Source organism: Diadema setosum, chromosome 13 (assembly GCF_964275005.1).
Source record: "Diadema setosum chromosome 13, eeDiaSeto1, whole genome shotgun sequence".
Classification (NCBI taxonomy): domain Eukaryota; kingdom Metazoa; phylum Echinodermata; class Echinoidea; order Diadematoida; family Diadematidae; genus Diadema; species Diadema setosum.
Genome location: NC_092697.1, coordinates 16,624,031 through 16,644,317, shown reverse-complemented (window position 1 = coordinate 16,644,317; position 20,287 = coordinate 16,624,031). Strand labels below are relative to the sequence as shown.

The 20,287-nt window shown below is 36.6% G+C and overlaps 1 protein-coding gene across 1 annotated transcript; it reads right to left on the bottom strand.

Annotated features, from left to right (window-relative positions):
- Positions 1-2,054: 2,054 nt before the first annotated feature.
- Positions 2,055-13,403, bottom strand: LOC140236449 (RNA 3'-terminal phosphate cyclase-like protein). The gene is made up of 9 exons (XM_072316374.1): positions 13,259-13,403; positions 10,952-11,023; positions 10,346-10,521; positions 9,704-9,775; positions 8,926-9,050; positions 8,040-8,165; positions 6,276-6,429; positions 5,275-5,378; positions 2,055-4,221 (listed from the first exon to the last, which is right to left on the bottom strand). The coding sequence occupies exons 1-9, from the start codon at positions 13,401-13,403 to the stop codon at positions 4,056-4,058; spliced, it is 1,140 nt and encodes a 379-aa protein (XP_072172475.1). The 3' UTR covers positions 2,055-4,055.
- Positions 13,404-20,287: the final 6,884 nt, after the last annotated feature.

Here is a 20,287-nt window from a genome sequence, read left to right as displayed (position 1 = left end):
GCACTTCACATGTTGGCAGTTTTAGTCTACATTTGATATTCATGGTTTTCAAAGTGCCATCTTCAGGCCTTCTCAGGCAGAAATTGGTGAAGCTTGTGAAAGTCCGTATTAACTGATTTTTCCCAAGCACTTGCAAAGAGTCTCACCATTTGAGATGCTCCCAAGCATAACTTTTTTGTTTTTGTTTTTCAATGATCTTTACTTGATTTCTATGATTTCACATAACAAAAGCATTCAGCTTGAATGTATAAACACAATGTCAGCAATGTTGAACTAAAAAAAAAATATATATATATATATTAGAAAAAAAAACCCTTCCATATGCAGATTATTGTGCACCCTCTTGGGAAAATGTTTGATGTAGTGCTTGACGGTATCACTATGTATAATTTATATGGTACAGTTGGAATGCACTTTTTTAATTCAAAGAGAATTTCTAGATTACTATGTGATACCCCATCCTTTGCCACAAATTGTGTTGGAGCATAACCTTTCAAATCCGAGTTCACATTTATGATTTTTGAATAGTGCCAACACCATAAGTAGTCTCCCAAGTAGCAGTATTCAAATATGTAAAATTTCAATGATGTAATAAGAGTTTACTGATATTACCATTAGATATCTCTTCTTTACAGTCCCTTCACACTTTGTGCATTGCAATTCTATATTGTCCCAGACTACGTCTCGCAATTCTATGATCACCCCAAACCCCGATAGTAGGATAATCGACATAGTTCATGCTCGCAATGCACTCCTGAAATATCTGTGCGTATGGCCTCTGATATTTATTTGGTGCATTTGTATCATAGTGTATATGGCATATGCAAGAAGCAAAGATCAAGACTGACATAATCAAAGGAAAACAAGAATTGTAATCACTGTAGATCCAGTGTTTGCCATCTGCTTCTCTCCACTTGTTCTGTGATTTCATATTTTGAGTAAGGCAAAGATGTATCATTGTTCATTTAAAGTGCTCCAACTTTACTTGATGGTACAGCTCTCACGTTTTCACACAAACCAATGTTACACTAGCATTATTTTGAGAAAGAATAACCCAACTTTCACGATTTTGTATGTTGTGCATAGGAATTGGTGTTCCAATCACAAGCTGCCACCTGTTAGTGTGTATACATGTATGCATTTGCAAAATATTTTGTCACTTTTTCGTTGGTTAGAAAAGACGGGGAATGGAGGAATGTAATACAATTCTGATGACACTAGTTTGTCGTCTGTATAATGTATACACTCATGTCTGTATATGTCCATAGTCTGTCATCCCATTACTATTATACTAATAAAAACTATGGTGAAGTAGAAACACTTTCACTTGAATTATGTCATTCTTTTTCTCTCCCAGTCTCTAGATTTCTAGTCTTAAAAATTCAAGTCCAGTCATTTGACCCCCCCCCCCCAAAAAAAAAAAAAAAAACCCAAACAAACAAGCAAAACAAAACAGTTAAACAAAGTATGCAGTCCCTTCTATGTGCCATAAGTAGGTACATTGTGTTTGGTGAAAGTGCTGACACACATTTTTGATGGACGTTTCTTTTCTTCTTTGTTTCTTGGTGATTTTTATTTCCTCTCACACAAAGTGTCAAGATTTTTTTTTTTCCCACTGGAGTATTCTATGGATTTTACATAAAAATACTATTGAAAAGGCAAAATGAACACACACATACATATAAAATTATATATATCAGGCAGTTAAAGGGATTATACAGTTATGGTTTAGACCAAATTTCAGGTTTCTAACATTTTTTGGTGAGATAATGAGAAACCTCTTATAAAATGTGAAAGAGCATGTGATTCTATGAGGAATTCAGTGTTTATTTGATGAAAATTGGTTTTGAAATGGCTGAGATATCAAAAAAGAGCGATTCTAATGAAGTGTGGGACCCACATTTTATTACGATCGCTTTGTTTTACCTTGTTTTTTGATGTTTCAGTCATTCCAAACCCGATTTGAAAGTTGAAAGTATTCTCGGCCGGAAATAGGAAATGCACATGTACACTTGCTGAAACAGGAAGAAAAACAATTTGACACTAACTTATGTTTCATAATAAATATATATTTCTTACAAATGTAGTGCATACATGCCGACTTCTTACATCGTTGACAAGAGGCGTTGTCAAAGTGATCAAGAACAGTTTCCCTGTGCCTAGAACTTGTTCCACTTCTCCTGTTTTTAGGTTCATTGTCGTATGGGTCACTGCATCTCATGTCTGTAGCACATGAAGATACTTACATACCTCAAAGAAGTCACATCATCTCATTTCTGAAGTTTGCATACCAAGGTAATAAGCGAGTTCGCAGTTCCACTTTGCGCATGAGCAAAAAAAAAAAGGTCATTCATACCAACAAGCATGTGGGTTTTTAAATTCACTGGGATAAGCATCTGTGATGTAATGATTATTCCCGTAATCCTCACAAATGTTGCTTGCCAGCACATCCACCTGACAGCAGAAGTGGTATTTGGCAATATCAATAGAAAGAGAGTGCTAATACATTCAATGCCAAATAATTAAATGGATGCTTTCACAGGTATTAATTGATGATCATTCTGGTCATCTGGTGGCTGCACAAGTTCATTCTTTGAACAGGATTGATGAATCCCATATATTGTTGTGTATTAAGCTTATGCATTATGTCACTCTGAAAACGAATGAAGTGCCCCTAACCAACTGAGAAAAAGAAAGGTCATTCGTGCCAATGTGCCATGAGCTATAACTCCAAAATGGCTTATTCCCTGTGAAGTCCAGGGAGTTTGTCCTACAGAATGTATGTCATCAAGTTTCTTTCAGACTTGGAAAGTACAGTAGCTACAGCCACATGCATGGCATATACACTTCACCATCCAAAGGTTGTGAACCGCTTTACACAGCTTCCATATTTTGACAGTTTTTATTTGTAAATTACATCATATAAATCACAACTGCTGATTGGCCATTATTAGCTATGGTCTTTGCAATTACCTCAAGCTATCACAATGGTAAATCTTAAACCAAACACGGGATACTTCAGTTTCAAAAAAAGAAAGAAAAGAAATTGGGTTTGTATAAATATCTAGTCCTTTAAATTTGCTATTGGCTTCTTTCCACCATCTCATCAGACTTAATATGCTGGGCTTTGATTCCATCTTAAAGATACGTAATTTGTGTTTGCCCTGGTAAATGGTACACTGTGACTCTGAGTGAACTGGTATCAATGACCATCTGACAAGTCATGAGTAAAACAGTCTCTGTTGGCCTTTGCTAAAGTACCTTGTACATGTATGTGGTCTTGATTTTCAATCCATTTGCAATTCTTTTCTCCTCCACATCCTTCATACTCCTTTCATGATCATCTCCTTGAAACTGAATTATTGATCTCCATAAGGATTCAACAGATCTCTTCAATTGTGGCTACACGTGTACTTTTAAAGAGTTCAGGGGCAAAAGTCCAGACGTTTTCCTTATCCTCTGTTTGTTTTGTTTTTTCTTTACATTGCATGTTATGTTTTTGAGGGAATGTGGGTTGGGTAGAGGAGGTTACCTCTTGAGGTTCAGTATCAAAGTATTGCATTCCTAAACCTCAATTTCAAGACTCTCTTTTTCACTTTGCACAAATACAAAGACTTCTGTCCTTCGTCAAAAAAATTCTGTGTCTGCTGTCAGCCGCTGTGACACTACTGAGAACTCACACACTGCCATACAGCAGCCACAAGTGAGACATCTCAAATGGATTGCAATGCCATGGCCCCAAACAAGTCTCTCTTTGCATGGAAAAATGTTGTGGACGCCACTCGGCTCCTTCAGAAGAGCATTACCCTCTGGTGGTGATCCGTTCCCCTCCTATGGTTGTCTCCCATCCCCCTCATTCTGTCAGTCTCATATCTGGCAGGATATAGGGGATACTTGCGGAATTCTCCCATTCCCCATTCAGCCTGTCTCCCATCCGCCCTGTACTGGCGGTCTTCTATCCCCTCCTCCGCTGGTCTTCCAGTCCCCTCCTCCAGTTGTCTTCCATCCCCCTCCTTGGGTGGTCTTCCCTCCCCTCCAGAGCATCGCTGGAGGATCTACATGATGGTCTTGCTGAGGTTGGTGAAGCCAGACCCCACACAGGTGAGGAGGACCTTGTCTCCGCCCGTCCTCATCTCGCCGTCTCCCTCCGCGTCGGCAGGGATGACTTCCATCTTGAACATGACTTGGAGGAAGTCCCTCAGGTGTCTCAGAAACTGGATCCTGTGGGTGTGGTGAAGTCAATAATATTGTACCGTATGTCCCATGAAATTACAACGGTATCCTCCGCAATGACAGTGAATCAGTCCAAACACAATTTCAGGGTATGAAACTACAACTCATTGCCCACATCTTACAGAAAACCCCATTCAATTTGCTTCAGTGGTCGAAGAGAAATGAGGATTTTAGTAGAGCATGTCAGGAATCCCTTCCCTCCAAGTTCTGTCTATTGTGTTTACACATTAATATGCAGTTCCACGAGCATCCAAGTGCTAAACTTGGAAGAATCAGACCCATGTCATGTTTTACAACAATCCACATTTCTCTGCAACCGCTTAACCAAAATGAATGGGGTTTTCTGCAAAATAGAGCTAAGATATATATTTCAAGACCCTGAAGTAACATTTAGAAGATTTAATCATAATGGGTGTTATCAATGCAGAAATCCGATTGTAATTTTTGGGGGGACATACTGTATGAGCCATCAAATTTAATATCAGACAAAAATATTACCTCTGATCCCGACATATATGAAACATGCATGCACACACATTTTTCATCCATTGCGGTACACGATAATGAGTTTTGGTCAAAATTAGGCCTTGTTTACTTTACTACTTTTATGTGTTGACTTTACACAATCAAAGCTAGCAGATGCACAGAAAAAAGTATTGATAAAAGTTAAAACATACTTTGTGGAATACTTTTGTGCATATATATCTTTTCTGTTTAGTCACCTACCTATCCACTTGTACTATTCACATATTCAGCCATCTATATATCTATTTATAACATCTACACCTGCATAGGCAACTCTCCTTAAAATGAAGTCCTTGGGTCCAGCAATTTTCTTTCATTATATCCAAATCTTGTTACGACCAGATTAAATTTTGCAACATAGACTTTAATGATAATAATTTTGGGACCTGAATTTTCACTTCATTGTCAAAATTTCATTATATCTGTGTTCGATGTAACGGGAGCGCCCTGTATCTACATTTCACTGAACAGGCCAATATGAAGGTATTAAAGAAGGAGGAACCATTTTTTACTCACGTGTAAGGAGAGAGTGGTCCTGTAGTAATCTTTGAGACATCTCCCTGACCAAGTGCCATGAGGAGAAGTGCTAGAGACTGGTGCCTTGAGTCAACACAACCTCCCTGGGAGATGGCAAACAAAAGATGAAGGGGAAAATGTTCATAAATGAATACTACATGAGCTTCAAAATTCATCTCTATTCATAGAGGGCCAAATTGACATTATAATGTGACTGACCCGATCACATTCAGAAAAATCATTCACCCCACCCCCTCCCCCCACCCCCCCCCCCCCCCGAAATACACATGATTTTCAAATGTACGTGATTAAAGTATTACAAAAAACACATACCACAGAGCTAAATCCATCAGTGGCATGTCAAGAACTTCACATTTATCACACACTTTTTCACCATACCCCATTTCCTTTGTGCGAAAAAATCCCTTCATCAAAATTATATCACTGTAAAAGTGGAAATTTTCACGGTGTTGAAATTTTCGCGCATTTTGCGCAACCAGAAACTAGCGCGAAAATAAAAGCATGCGAATATTTTTGCTTGCTATATGTGCCTGTGCGTGATGTCTTGATTCCGCAGAATTAAAAACACGCGAAACTCTTCTTACCCGGCCAAGCGCGAAAAATTAGTCGCGCGAAAATATCCACTTTTACAGTATTTGTGTTATCACTGCCATTGTTCTTGTTCATAAAGCTACATCTTGTCTTTGTTCCTGTTACCAAAGCTAAAATCTTGTCCATTTCATTTTTTTTGCTACCATTTCATTTCAAAGGCTGCTAATATATGATCATTTTGAGGAAAGAAGGCTGAAGGCTGAGGTCATTATGTCCACCTGGTCAATTCTCCACAAATTGAGGATATTACTTCTGGGACTAATACTTACCATGGCTTGTCAAACAAAGTGCAAATGCACATCAATATATCTCCATCCCATCAATGAATATCCAAATTTTTGTATACCCCCTGTACATATCCAAAGCTTTCCATGCCATCTGAACCTCACCCTGAATATCTCTTCCATGAGCAACATGGCAGTTTGTTTCCCCAGGTCCTCTGGTATACTGGGCTCCTCCCCAGCCCTGTTTGATGCTGACTCCACTGAAATGAAGTTTCCTTCTGTGGTCTCCGCAACCAGCGATAAGCCAAACCCTGGTGATCTGGTGGCATCGTGGCAAAGGAGAGCAAAGTAGAGTACAAGAGAATTTGATATGTGAATTCCAGACAGGGAATTCACAACTTAACCCTATTTTAACTGGGCTTTTTGAGACCAAGTTTTTACTGGGGAGGGGGGGTCAATTTGACTCCCCCTTCAGATCTCGGCCGCACGCAAAATTTTGCCTGAAGATAGAGCCGGATGTCAACTACAAGATTGCATGGTCATACAATAGAAAAATATTGGCTTTCTATTTTTAGTATTAAAATTAATTATGCAAATTTATGCACAAAATCATATTTTCACCTATAACTCCATTAAAATGACTGAAGGATCCCTAAATTTTTGTGTCAGAGTTTCTCAAGACTCATCAAACAATTTTCTTTAAAAAAATAGCAAAATCAAAATGAATTTCTTTTGTTTTTTATTGTTTTGTTAATTTCTTATGTATTTTATTGTTTTTTCGACCTTTTGTTTTCTATTATTTTTTGGCCAAAATTTGTTGCGGGCACATTTTCAAACTTATCTACATTAGAATTGATTAATTTCTATGGTTAAAAGTTGAAATAATCTAATTTATGTCAATTTAACAAAAAAACACAATTTGCATTGGATTTGCACACGATATCATGAATTTGAGCCATTTTTGGGTTGACATGCATACGCAAAACATTACGTAACTTCAGAACAGTGTACCCGGACGTCGCAAATTTGGTCTCAAAATATGCGGGAGACTTCAAAGAAAAAAGTCATGAAACGACGCAGCAAAATCATTTGCGCGTTGCGGAATCGTGGCGCGAAACGTCAAGGGCGGGGTCAAAAAGGGAAGTTGTAGTATTGGTGGAGATGAGAATTGGGCTTTTAACTTTTTGCGAGATACCAAGAAAACAATTATGACATAGTACAGAGCATACCATTTTAAAAGGAACTCAAAGTATATTTGATGGAAATCGGGTTTGGAATGACTGAAACATCCAAAAGACAAAGTAAAACAGAGCGGTCGTAATAAAAGGTGGGTCCCACACTTTTATTAGAATCGCTCTGTTTTGGATATCTCAGCCATTTGAAAACCAATTTTCATCAAAAAACGTTGGATTCCCCATGGAATTACATGCTCTTTCATATTTCATGAGAGGTTTCTCACTATCTCACCAAAAAATGTTAGAAACCTGAAATTAGGTCTCAACCAAAACTATACGATCCCTTTAATATGATGATACATAGAGGTATGCTGAAAAAAAAAAAAAATTCATTTGGGAAGTCAAAATACTAATTACATTAACTCTTTCACAACCACTATGACCTGATATCTAATAATATCAATGACAATTGAGATGGTGGCTCCAAGAAGATTAAAGCTTAAACATAGTACTCATGAGGGCTCAAAATTCACCTTTCCCCAACTCGAATTTGGTTGCAAAATATCAGAAAGCTCTACAAAAAGCTGGTCTGGCTGACATGATCTGCCAAGATAATGAGTTATAATAATGAGTTATTTCTTTATTCAAATCAAAGTTTGAAAAAAATAAAAGTTGGTACACCAACACTTAATTCCAGAAGTGCCCTCCCCATTCAGTAGTAGGTGTGAAGAACACTACTACTCATTACACTTACTTTCCTGACTGTGGTCCCTTCATGTGGTCTGTGTAGATGTAGATGTCGGGCAGGAACTGATTGAGAATACTCCTCGCCGCGTCAACAATTCTATTGGGCGTGGCTGGCGACACCCTCATGGCATAACTATCAGTCTGAATCAAGGAGAATACATTTCTAACCAGCAAACTACAAAATATATGTACTATATTCATTAGTGTTACACCTTCTTCAGGCTAAAACAAAGGCAAATACAAAGGGAAAACAACAGGAAAAACACAGGGAAACCATACAGGTATAAAGGTACATAGATAGTTGGATATCTATATTTGTTTTTCATTTATTTAGGTTTATGTATGCGGGTTTTAGAATAAAGAGATGCAATATCTTATGTTGTGGATAGTTTTTTGTCATTAGGTCTAAAGATTTCTGTGTTATTTATATAATGAATTAATGAAATGTGTGTCGTTTTGGTATCTCTTGTGTCTTGTTTTGGGATGTGTGCTCTATGTATGTGTAATTATGTATGCCACTTGATTCATGAAGACTTTCCATTTTATGGACAATAAATAAAATGAAATGAAATGCAATGAAATGAAATGAAATAGTCATAGTCTTAATCATTACCTCAGCAAACGTCAGCACTGAAGATATGTTTCTGTCTTGGTCTTAACAATACAAGAATCTACCCTGGTGAATCCATGCACTATGAAAAGTAAGTACAAACAAAACATCCCTATAAAGATCATCAGCTTGAAGTGACTTTGTTTGAAGCAAAGAACCCGAATATGAGAGAAAATCCAATGTGGAATTTTTGCAATGTATGCGGAGAATTTAATTGATGAATATGAATGCAGCCCATTGTATAATGAGCCCTAACTTTGGAATATTCTGCCAGAAAGGATACGCTACACCTCGTATCCTCTTCACCTTCCCCGGCTTGGTGAGTTGTAAAGGTCGCAAATTCCTCTTGACTGGACAGCGGAAGACTACCTCTCCACCGCCATGTGGGGGAGCCCCTCTCCTGTTGATCTGGTGTTGGGGGGGGGGGGGGGGAGGAGGAAAGTTGAGAAGCATGTGATGTCCACAGAGCAATATAAACTTGAGGATTTCATATCACATCTACGTATTGCAGAATCTACCTCAATACTTGTACATTGTACAAGATGACCAATTTTTTGGCCAAAATTTTCTCCCAAGTTATTCGCATGTTCCATATCTGTGTGAGGGCATACTGTCGCAAGAATGAGATCAATAAAACAGACAGACAGACAGACAGATACCCAGTTATCCAATAATATGCATGAGCAAGTGGAACAGATCAGATTTTATTTTATATATTATGGAAAATTTTACATAAGGTAAGACAGGGATATCACCTGGTCTGGACTGAAGTATCTTCAAAAAATGATTGAACACACCAAAATGTTTGATCACACCTAGAAGATACCTACCTACCTAGACCTACTGCCACTTTAATGGCAATCAAAAATATATTCATACAGTGTTATAGAGGAAGTTAGCTCACAAAATACAGGCATTGGCAGTCAAAGTGTGAAACTGGTGGTAATTACCTGAACACATGGCATCTCATGATCAACAGTTTATCAATACATTTGATAGGTCAATAACAATGCATTCTGTAAGTAAGATACACATAGAACTACAACTATCAAGTTACTAACCTTGAGTTCTAGCCCCTCATCAATGCCAAATCTTCTCAGAAGAGGGAATGTGACTGACTTGATGACATCAACCTGATAGATGGAAGAAGCAAACAAGGTTAACAGATGGCAATGTGATCTGCACCCTTTACATACAATTTCATAATATTACGTGAAAAAAAAAAAATCGCTTCAGTAAAAAGAAAGAAAAAACAATACAGTGAAGGCAAAAATATTTGCAGTACATTATTCTTTCATCCTGCTTTTGGGTTGTGCAAATTCTACGACCCGCGAAAAACATCTTTGCGAGTTTCTCAGCCCATTTTGAATTTTCAGTTGAATCACGAGCCTTGTCAGTAGTGCGTATCTGGTACAAGTGTGTGTGTGTGTGTGCGTGTGCATGCATGTGCTCCATAGGACTATGAGAAGTATTTATTAAGTTTGAACACATGTGCATATGCCGTAATTCCTGTGCAGGCCATACGTCTGAATGGATCAAGCAGCACATCAATTTTCATACAGGGAAACGTCAAATCAAATTCTGTCTATTCTGTGAATTGGATCCAAATTAAGCATTTGCAAATCACAAATTCCACAACCCACGAATATATTTTCGGGCTCCTCAGTGCGAAAATATTGCCATTTACAGTATATATGACTCACTGATGGATCCACCTGGTCGTTGGTTACGCCCCGCAGCACAGCCTTGATTGGCTTCTTGACGAATGGTGCGAGGCAGATGAGAGCTTCCAGATAGTAGCCGATAGCTCTCTGGACGTTGCAGTCATGTTCCACACTGCCACCGAGCAGAAGGCCAGGCTGGTAACGCACCTGGGTACCTGGTTGTGACAAGCGCAGAATACAGAGTTTACATGACAACTATGAAAAGCAAAAGTGTTTCTGTTACATGAACCAGTTCCATTCATCCTTTCTAAAATAACCAAGTCTTCATCCATGATATCAAAGTCATAATTCTCAAGATCATGATATGGTTGACAAACAATACATTCTATCATAGTTCAACAATAAATTCCAGTAGACGGACAGAAAGAAATCTTGAAAACATCATGCTTCATTGAACAACATATCAGTAATTCTTTAAAACTTAAGAAATATAAAACTAAAGAATAATACTTTAATACAGCTTATCTTTAATCACACAAGTCCAGACGAATGTATGAGGGCAAGCTGGCTTGATCTGCCATTTTAAAATCAGTTCTACAGAAATCATTGATATTACTACATTTTAAAAGGAAACCCATGTCTTACCAGTCTCATTCACTTCAATGTATGATCCATTTGTGATCTTGTCCAGCAGTCGAATGAAGCTTGCTTCAAAATCTGATATCAATTCAAAATAGGGAAATAAAGCAAGATTTGATCACATCGAACAGAGTACAAAAGGTTTTGAAACAAATGCAAGATGATGCACACATATGTACATGTGTAGCCTATGTGTTCACACGTACAATTGCATACTGTAAAACACGATATTTTTGCAGCACGAAATTTTCATGAATTGGAGCCAAAAGCCTTTTTTCGTGGCATGAAATTTTCGCGAGTTGCCCTTAACATTTAATGTGTATAGTGTAGACAAGAACTTTCACATGCATTTTAATTTTGCAAATCTTGGCTCTCGTGAAATTCACGAAAGTAAATACATGCGAACATTCCCTGTTTTACAATAATCCTTTTTTTTTAAATTCCTTTTTGCTTATGTACGTTATATAACAAAGCCTGATAAATAACCTCTTCATGCTTATTGCTATCCCACCACAATGCACAAATGCCCAAGAGTGGAAGACCCAGGTTTACCTGTATGTGCCTGCAGCCTGCTAGCCCGACCAGACGCCGTGCGTGTAGCATATGGCATATATATATATATATATAGCATATGTAGCAAGTAGCATATACACTAATGTACTATCAACTTGATCGCGCTGTGCATGCAAAATTTTGGCGTACCACTTTCAAGCTAAATAATGCTAACATTACAGGAAATGTCTTGCCCTATGGCATAGACACATTTACACACTTCCTCCCTGATTGCCTGGTCAATACAAATTATATTATTACAATGAATTTGTTTTTATCTAATTTCACCCACTTCAACTTTGTTGCTTCTTTTCACGCTAATCATGGCACAGACTTGCCTTCTTGGACTATTGGGTTGGCTTTATAGTCTAACAGTTAGAGAACTAACTATGTCTACTCAGCTCTGCCTCTGGGCTCTGTATTAATGAACGCGTTTCAATTTCACTGCATTCCGGGTAAGGTCAAGTTCAGCATAATATCTCACTATGGTGATAATCACTAGCAATGTTTAAACACTCATTATGATCATGACAAATGGCAATGCCAGTTCTTTGTTAATTGTACCGTGTACATCACGGTGTATGGTACAATACAAGCCACTTTTTCGATACAATAAAACCATGTATCAATATTCCTGCAAGGGGTTTGCTTTAATCACATAATATTGTTAGCATTATACCTGTCCTATGTATTTTACATTACCCGTATCAATGGAGGAAAAGAGTACAAATATTGTTTCCAATATTGTACTCTGCTGTCAATATCGCACTCAAATGTTTCTTTATACGCATGCGCAGTATCGCTTGCAGCCAAAGAAAGCAAAGTGCAGTGGCATTGCGCGATGAGGTTGAGAAATGCGCAATGAGGTTGAGAAATGCGCGATGGGGTTGAGAAATGCCATAGGAGTACACATAAATCGTCTGTGCTGTCTGCGACAGTCGCTCGCTGATATACTCTGTACTGTACTGTACTGTGCGTAGATACATGTCTGTATACAAGTTGAAATGTTAGATTTTGTAAACAATATATAACGGTGAGTGAAACCCTTTTTCATTTTTTTTTTTTTTTTTGGAAATTGAATGTGGTGTTGTCGTGGAAAGTGGTTTGTATGTACAGTTGAACCTGTATTATCCGGCCTCCCTTTATCTGGATCTCTCTATTATCCGGATGCAATCTCGCCGTGATTTTTTAAATCTTTTTTTAATAATTACGGGAGGAAAGGGGGATTCCCAACGGATACATTTCTTAATATTTATTTAAGTAAATCATCCCAAGAATTTATAAAAGAAAATGATTTCATTCTTGCAAACACGAACCTCTATTTTGGGGTCTGTTACTGTGTGTAACAATGAAAAGGTTGCAGTATACACATTTATATGTGGTACTACAATGGGCTACATCAGTACATGTGTATGTATATGTAGACTCTAGGTTTGTCTACATGTATAAAGCATTGAGTCTCCCGTATCCGGCCAAATCCCTTATCCGGACGAGCCCCGGTCCCGACTTGTCCGGATACGAGAGGTTCAACTGTATAATAATAATAATAATGGATTTCTTTCGTGGTATATCAGATATATTGCATTCATCAACATGAATGCAATATATCTGATATACCACTCAGCAAGTGCATCCAATAAAGGCTGGAATATATGAACCAACGCCATGCATGCCAATGTCAGGCAATGACTCCTCACAAGAGACAAAATACGTGGGACCGTTACAATATTGAGTCTGGATAAGTTAGTTATATTCCTTTACCTTTCAGTCCTGGATCATCATCTTTGTGCCTGATCTTGCTGATGCATACCGATTTCCCGCTCAGTGTTGAAAGGACTAGACGTTGTCGGAAGAAATTGCAGCCCTCGTACCTAAGAACACTACTTTGACTTTGGTTACTTGCCATGTTCCTTCTGTTGATCAACACAATCTGCACGTGTGCGTGCGTGATTAATGAATTGCAGACTACTTACATGCTTTGCATGCTGCAGTCATAGTCAGACGTGTTGAGTGCAGTCTAGTCACCATGCGGTACTCCTGGCGAAGATGGCGCTGTTAATGGTCGTCCTTCGCCGTTATTTTAATAACATTGATATTCCAGGAAGGAATTTTTCTTTTAATGAAAAATTATTTAACGCTAATGTGTTTCAAGTTAAACACGTTATTGACGCTGGTGGAAAATTAGATCAGGGGCGCATTTTATTAGAAAGGGTTTAAATGTAGACGATTTAATTTCTCTTTATGAATGTTGTTTATTGTACAATAATTTTCCAGCAGAGTGGAAGGTGGCGAGATAGGTAATGTGCATGAGTAATTATATTTTGAATGATAACCCTGCTGATGTTTATGAAATTAGTCTTAATATAAACAAAAAAGAGTACCCCTTAGTGTCAGTATCTTCAAAAATGATTTATAATATTTTTATTGGTACAATTTAAGATTCTTTCCTTTCCAAACACCCAGAAGCATTAGCTTTAAACATGGATAAATCGGCAACTGCAGTTTGTTTCTCCGACATTCTTAGAATTTCAACACTAGACTGGAAGCTGAGAGAATAAGCCAGTTCGGGGTTCCACTTTGAGCATGAGCAGAAAAAGGTCATCTGTACCAGCAGAGCATGGTGGTTTTTAAATTCACTGAGATAAGCATCTGTAATGTAATGATTATTCAAGTGATCCCTATAAGTGGTGCTTGCCAGCACATCCACCTGACAGCAAAAGCGGTGTCTGACAATATCAATAGAAAGAGATTGTTAATACATTCAATGCAAAATAATGAAATGGATGCTTTCCAAAATGCCAATGATAGGATCATTCTGGTCACCTGGTCTATGCAAGTTCATCCTTTATTTGAACATGACTGATAAATTCCATAAATTGTTACGTTGGGCAAGCTCATGCCTTCTGTCGCTTGAAACTAGTGGAGTGCCTAATCAACTGAGAAAGAAGAAAGGTCATTTGTACCCATGTGCCCATGAGCTAACCCCGAACTGGCTTATTCCAGTACAAGCTTCTGCACAATGTTATTTTTTGTAATGATAAACTTCACCGGTCTTGAATAACACATTCAAATCTGTGCTTCTTTTGTAGGGAAGAGGTCGAAACATTATTATCATATATTTTATGACTGTCCTTTGGTTTATCGAATATGGAACGAGGTAGGAAATGAACTAAAATTTCCTCAGTTTATCAATATAAATTGGCTGGATGTTTTACTTGGATTCAGGGAAAATATCAAACTCAATGCCTTGTTGAATCATGTGTTAATTTTGATTAAGTATATGATTTATACTAATCGTAAAATTGGAAGAGTTCCAACCTGTGAAGAAATATGTAGGGCAATCGCCACCTCAAAACAGTCTTATGAAAAAGCAACATTAAAGGATAAAATTTAATTGATATTACACTACGCGAAATGGGAAAATTATACTTCATGAAATACCGGGTTTAACTACTGCATCTTGTTAAGATATATATTTTTTTTTTGATTTACCTCAGTCAATCTATTTAGAATGATTTGAATACCCTGTGCTTTCAGCTTTGCCCGCTCCACTTGTTTATTTTCTCTGATCCTCATACCATTAAGACTTAATCAAATATTATCTGGCTATGAATCTCCACTTGCATAAGACCCAGAGAGATATCAGTCATTATGATGTTCATAACTGGTGAATAGAATACATTTTAAAGATTTTGTAAGTCCATCACCTCTCACTTTTTTTTTATCTGCTTTAGATAAAATCTTTATTCAGACTGGTGACTGAATCATGTCAAATGTGTACAATTCATGTATGTTTTATCTATATTTTGCACACAACCTCTTGTGTCCGTTAAGCAGTGTATCATAGTTATATTTTGTGTCATTACAATGTAACAATTTCATTTGATTGGTCTGAATAAAGGCTATAAAAAGCGTCAAAAAAAAAGTTAGGGCTCGCCACCGAACTAGTTCGGTGGGGCTCACATGGGTGAATAATAAAAATTTCTCCATTATAGAGACGTGTGTTAAAATTCAAAATTCAAAAAATTCTGTAAAATAGCTGAGAGAAATTAGGTGTTTCATCTTCACTAACCCAGATAAGTCAAATAAACCTTTCATCCATCAAATTTCCGGTTACAGCTCGTTATTCGGAAGGTTCGTTATTCCGAACGCTCTTTATTCCTAAGATTCGTTGTTAAGGTTCATTGTTCCGAATTTCATTTTCGGATTAACCAATCTTCGGAATAACGAACCTTCGGAATAACGCCACAAATTTTCGGATTAACGAACCCTTTTTCATTTTCGGATTAACGAACCTCTAAGTATAGGGAATTTGCGTGTTTCGGATTAACGACCCTTCGGAATAACGAACCTTCGGAATAGCGAATCTTCGGAATAACGAACAGCACCCAAATTTCCAAGGGGGTTCTTCTTACAGCTCAAACTCTGTCTAAGGGTTCGCAAAGCCAGACTACGAGTTCTTTTCAATCAAAAAATCACCTATTTTCTGTACATGCATCCAATGAAATATAGTCCCTTCAAATTCCATGAGAAAAACTTTCATCTTCAAACCAAAATGAAGTTTGTAGAGGAACTTATACTCAATATGTATCTGTAGCTATTCAGTTTTATGCCAAACTGCATTATTGATTTTTAATTATTATTTTTCTTCATTTACTGTATTTTAGTATCTTTGGTACGATTTTGTGAAGCGGTCAGGGACATTCCATTTTATTTACAGGTGTGAGCCCTATAATAACCGGTGATTTTAATATTACAAGCTGGATAAGTGGTAGAAAAACCTGCTTGGGGGAGGTTTGCGCTCTCAGAGTGCTTCTCTATCATAGTTATCATATAAAGTGTGTCACATAAAGCCTACCCCCATCAGAGGGGGAAAAAATCAACAAAAAAACAATTTGATCGGGTCAGCAGATCGGGATTAAGTTACAATAAAGTTTGCAGTCTCCCCCCCCCCCCCCGGCTTGTAAGCATGCATAATGTTAGCATGACTATAGGCCTACTTTATATTATTTATACATGTATTTCTTTATTTTATAGTTCTGACTTACTACTTCCATTGCATACTCTGCTGGTAATGATCTGACAAGTTTAAAACCATCGTTTGTTTGTTTTGATTCATTCGCTCTTTTGTTTTGTTTATTTATTAAATATTGATGATTTCTTGCATTTTGTTGTAATTGTTGAAGAGTCTACTATAGAAAAGGCGCAATATATTGGTATATTATCATTATCATTCAGCTTTAGGGAGACATTTATGGTCAGAGTAAGCAGACACACGACCGTAAGGAGACAATGTGTTTCCTTAACGTTTTCAACTATAATGATGTTATAACACCTCCAAAGAGAGCATGATGGTTTACTCTGGTTTGCTTTACAGACAAACCTTATTCCTGCGCAACATGATGTATCTCAGAAATTAGCCATCTGGCAATGTCTAGACCCGTTTTGGAGGAAGGAAATGTAGATAAATGAAGAGAAGAAATTAAACTATATTGGACAATCAATTTACACTTTATTGTATTTGATTGACTGAACGAAGAATAGCGGGCCATGCAACAGATCATCAATGAATGATGAATGCAAAGATGGATGAAAATTACTGCCAGGGTGGTATGTTCAACCAGTTTCTTGGAGTATGAACGTGATTGAATAAGTAAGAATATACTTCATGATAATCATACACATTATAATACATGATTTTACATGGAAAACATACATTCAACCAGTTTGTCGGGGTATGAACGAGATTAAACAATATAATTCATGATATAAATATAATTATACACATAATGCATGATTTTACATGAAAAGTTTGCGCACAGAAACTGACATATCCATTTTTATCAACTTTAGAGAGATATTTGTGATTGAAGCTAGTGAAAAAACAAAGAAAATAATTAAAACATATTATATGTGATAATTTTAATGATAGGTTGAAAACTATTCTTGCTCGTAACGAGTGGAGTATCATTGGAAGGTGTACTTTTTGTCTGTTTTGATTAAAAAAAGATACCAAGAAAAATATTGATAATGTTTTATAATTGCCACATTTAAATTACTGTAATGAAAAAATGGGGAAAACGCTTGTACTTCTTCAAAAACGAACAATGCGTTTAATAAGTAACGTTCCATATTGTAGCCCCAGTCAACCATTGTTTATCAAATTGAAGATTTCGCCATTGCATGAACTTGTCAGATTGAATATCCTTATTTGTATATATCACAGAGGTATTCTCCCGTCTGTATTTGACAAAATGTTCCAGACAAACTCTCGTTTTCACATGATTGTCTTCCACTTGTTCTTGAAGTAATTTACGATATCCTTTTACTCGTTTGGCTGTACGATCCCACTCTATTAGGTTCAACGGTGTAAACGAATGAATTCAATAAGTGCTGCTTTGAAATGCAGGAAAATATTCGTTGTAGATTTAAGTGCTTACTGAAGCGTGTTTTTTTTTTTTTTTTTTGAACAGCTAGCCATGACTTATAGACAATGTTCTTTTTATCCACCCTGTCTTCTATTCATAATGTATACTGCCTGTGTGTGTGTTGTGTGTGTGTGTGGTTATTTTCTTTTGTACGGGGGGGGGGGAGGTAGGTTGATAGGTTAAATAAAATAATGAGTTTTGTTTGGTTAATTTAAGCATGCTTTTTCAGTTTTTGACACGTTTTGGGAAATACTGTATTCTCACGGGAATGTAAGAGAATTTATGTAAAGAAGCGGATATTGATTAATCTGATCAAGTTGATCAAGATAATTTTTTCCCTTTTAAGAGTTATGCGTAATTTGATATATTTTTGTATATAGCATGTGCTCTGCAAAAAAAAAGAAAAAAAAGAAGGAAGTTATGTTTAGAAAAAAAGTGATTTAGCAGCACAATTTCTTTCTGTGTGTGTGTGTAATAAGGCACATTTGGATTGGCTTGATGAGGGTAATCAAGATAGCTTTTTCTGAGAGCTATGCAGAATTTCATGTCCTTTCTCTTATATAAACATGGTATGATTTGGAAAAAACCCACAAATATATTGTACTGTATGTTGGAAAAATGATTCAGCAGCACAAGAAAGAAGAATACAGCTGCTTTTGTTGTTGTTATTGGTAATATCAATTTCATTGTCAATATGGATTTGCTATTGAATGAAACTCAAATAAAGAATATCATAAAACAAAAAAGTGTGTGTATGTGTGTGTGTTTGTGTGTTGTGTGTGTGAGTGTATGTGATGGTGTCTTGTTTATACTTGACTTCACACAGAATTATTTGTAATATCTGTTGTCATTTTACAGTATTTATATAGTATTTTCATGTGTAGGCAACCTAATACTGTAGGTGTTACAAAAAATTTCCCACTTTTGCTCCTTAATAGTTCGAAAACTATACATCAGATAACACTTTGTCATTGATAGTGAGTAATAGCTGAATAGTATACAATTTAGTTGGAGGGGATTTGAATATCAGAGCATGAATCACTTTTGTTAAATCAATGATTGATTTTAGTTAAAGATTTCGGTCAAATTTGAAACCTCTGTACAGAATTGAACTTTCCACAAGAACCAATGATGTGTATGTGAGTGTGTGCTTATTGACCCTGAACAATAGACATGAATATCACGAATACCACCTTTTCAGAGCTCTGCTGACTAGGCTTCTGGATTCTTGCTCCAAGGCACATTGAATGCTTTATTGATAATTCATGATAATTTGCCCTGGGCAATGCTAGTCTGAATTCATGGTAAAGGGTAAAATGCATGCACATGAAAGAATAAGCACAGTTTTCATGTGCTTGCATACACTACGTTAGGATGAATAAAGACCAGCTATGACAGTTGAATTTCTCATGAATATGTAATAGAGCGTTCCATTTCTGGTCATTGTTCAGGACCATTGTTTGGGTGTTAACCACACACTCCCATACCAATTGACCCCTGTGCAAAATTAAAATTTTGTACAGAGGGTTAAAAAAGAGCAAAATCTGAAACTAAATTTAAATCTAAAACTAAATCTTGAATTTTAATGAAACTGATTTATGCTATCATTTCTAAATTACCTCCAACAAAATTGTACACTATTCAGCTATTGCTCATATCAATGTCAGTGTTATCTGATATATAGTTTTTGAACTATTTGAACTATTAAGGATCAAAAGTGGGAAGTGTTTTTGTAACACCTAGTACACGCACATCAAGATATTTTCAAGGCTGTCTGGCTGTCATTGTAAATACCACTATTAATTGTGTTGTATTTTGCCGAATAAATGGCCTAAATTGGCCTCAATCAATCAAAAAATTGACCTTACTTAGAATACAAAACTCTGAAAAATGACGTTTGTCTGTTTCTGAATTCAAACTCTTCATTCTATCTATTATTATTAGTTACAGTGACAGTTATAATTATTAAAAAACAGACAAACATATATTTAGGGTAGGGCCTGAACAGTGCAATCTGACTCAAAAATGTCAGATTCAAAATTGACTTCAAAATGCCATGAAGATGAAATTTTTATTTAACTCTGAATATTGAGTAAATGGTTCACTATTCAGATATAATCTAGCAAAACTGCGTATCTCAGAGTTAAGTATAGTTTTTGCCAGATCATTGTGCTGGAGTGTTAATCTGACAGAATCACGTATTTAATTCTTAAGATCTTAATAGTTCATGGTGAATTCTTATCATGAGTTGTAATTATTAAAAAAATAACCTCTTATTATAGAACACATTTACAAGTTATATGTAGGGCCTAAATTACCTCATGAAAATCGGCAAGCATTTAAACTTTGATGAATACCAAGA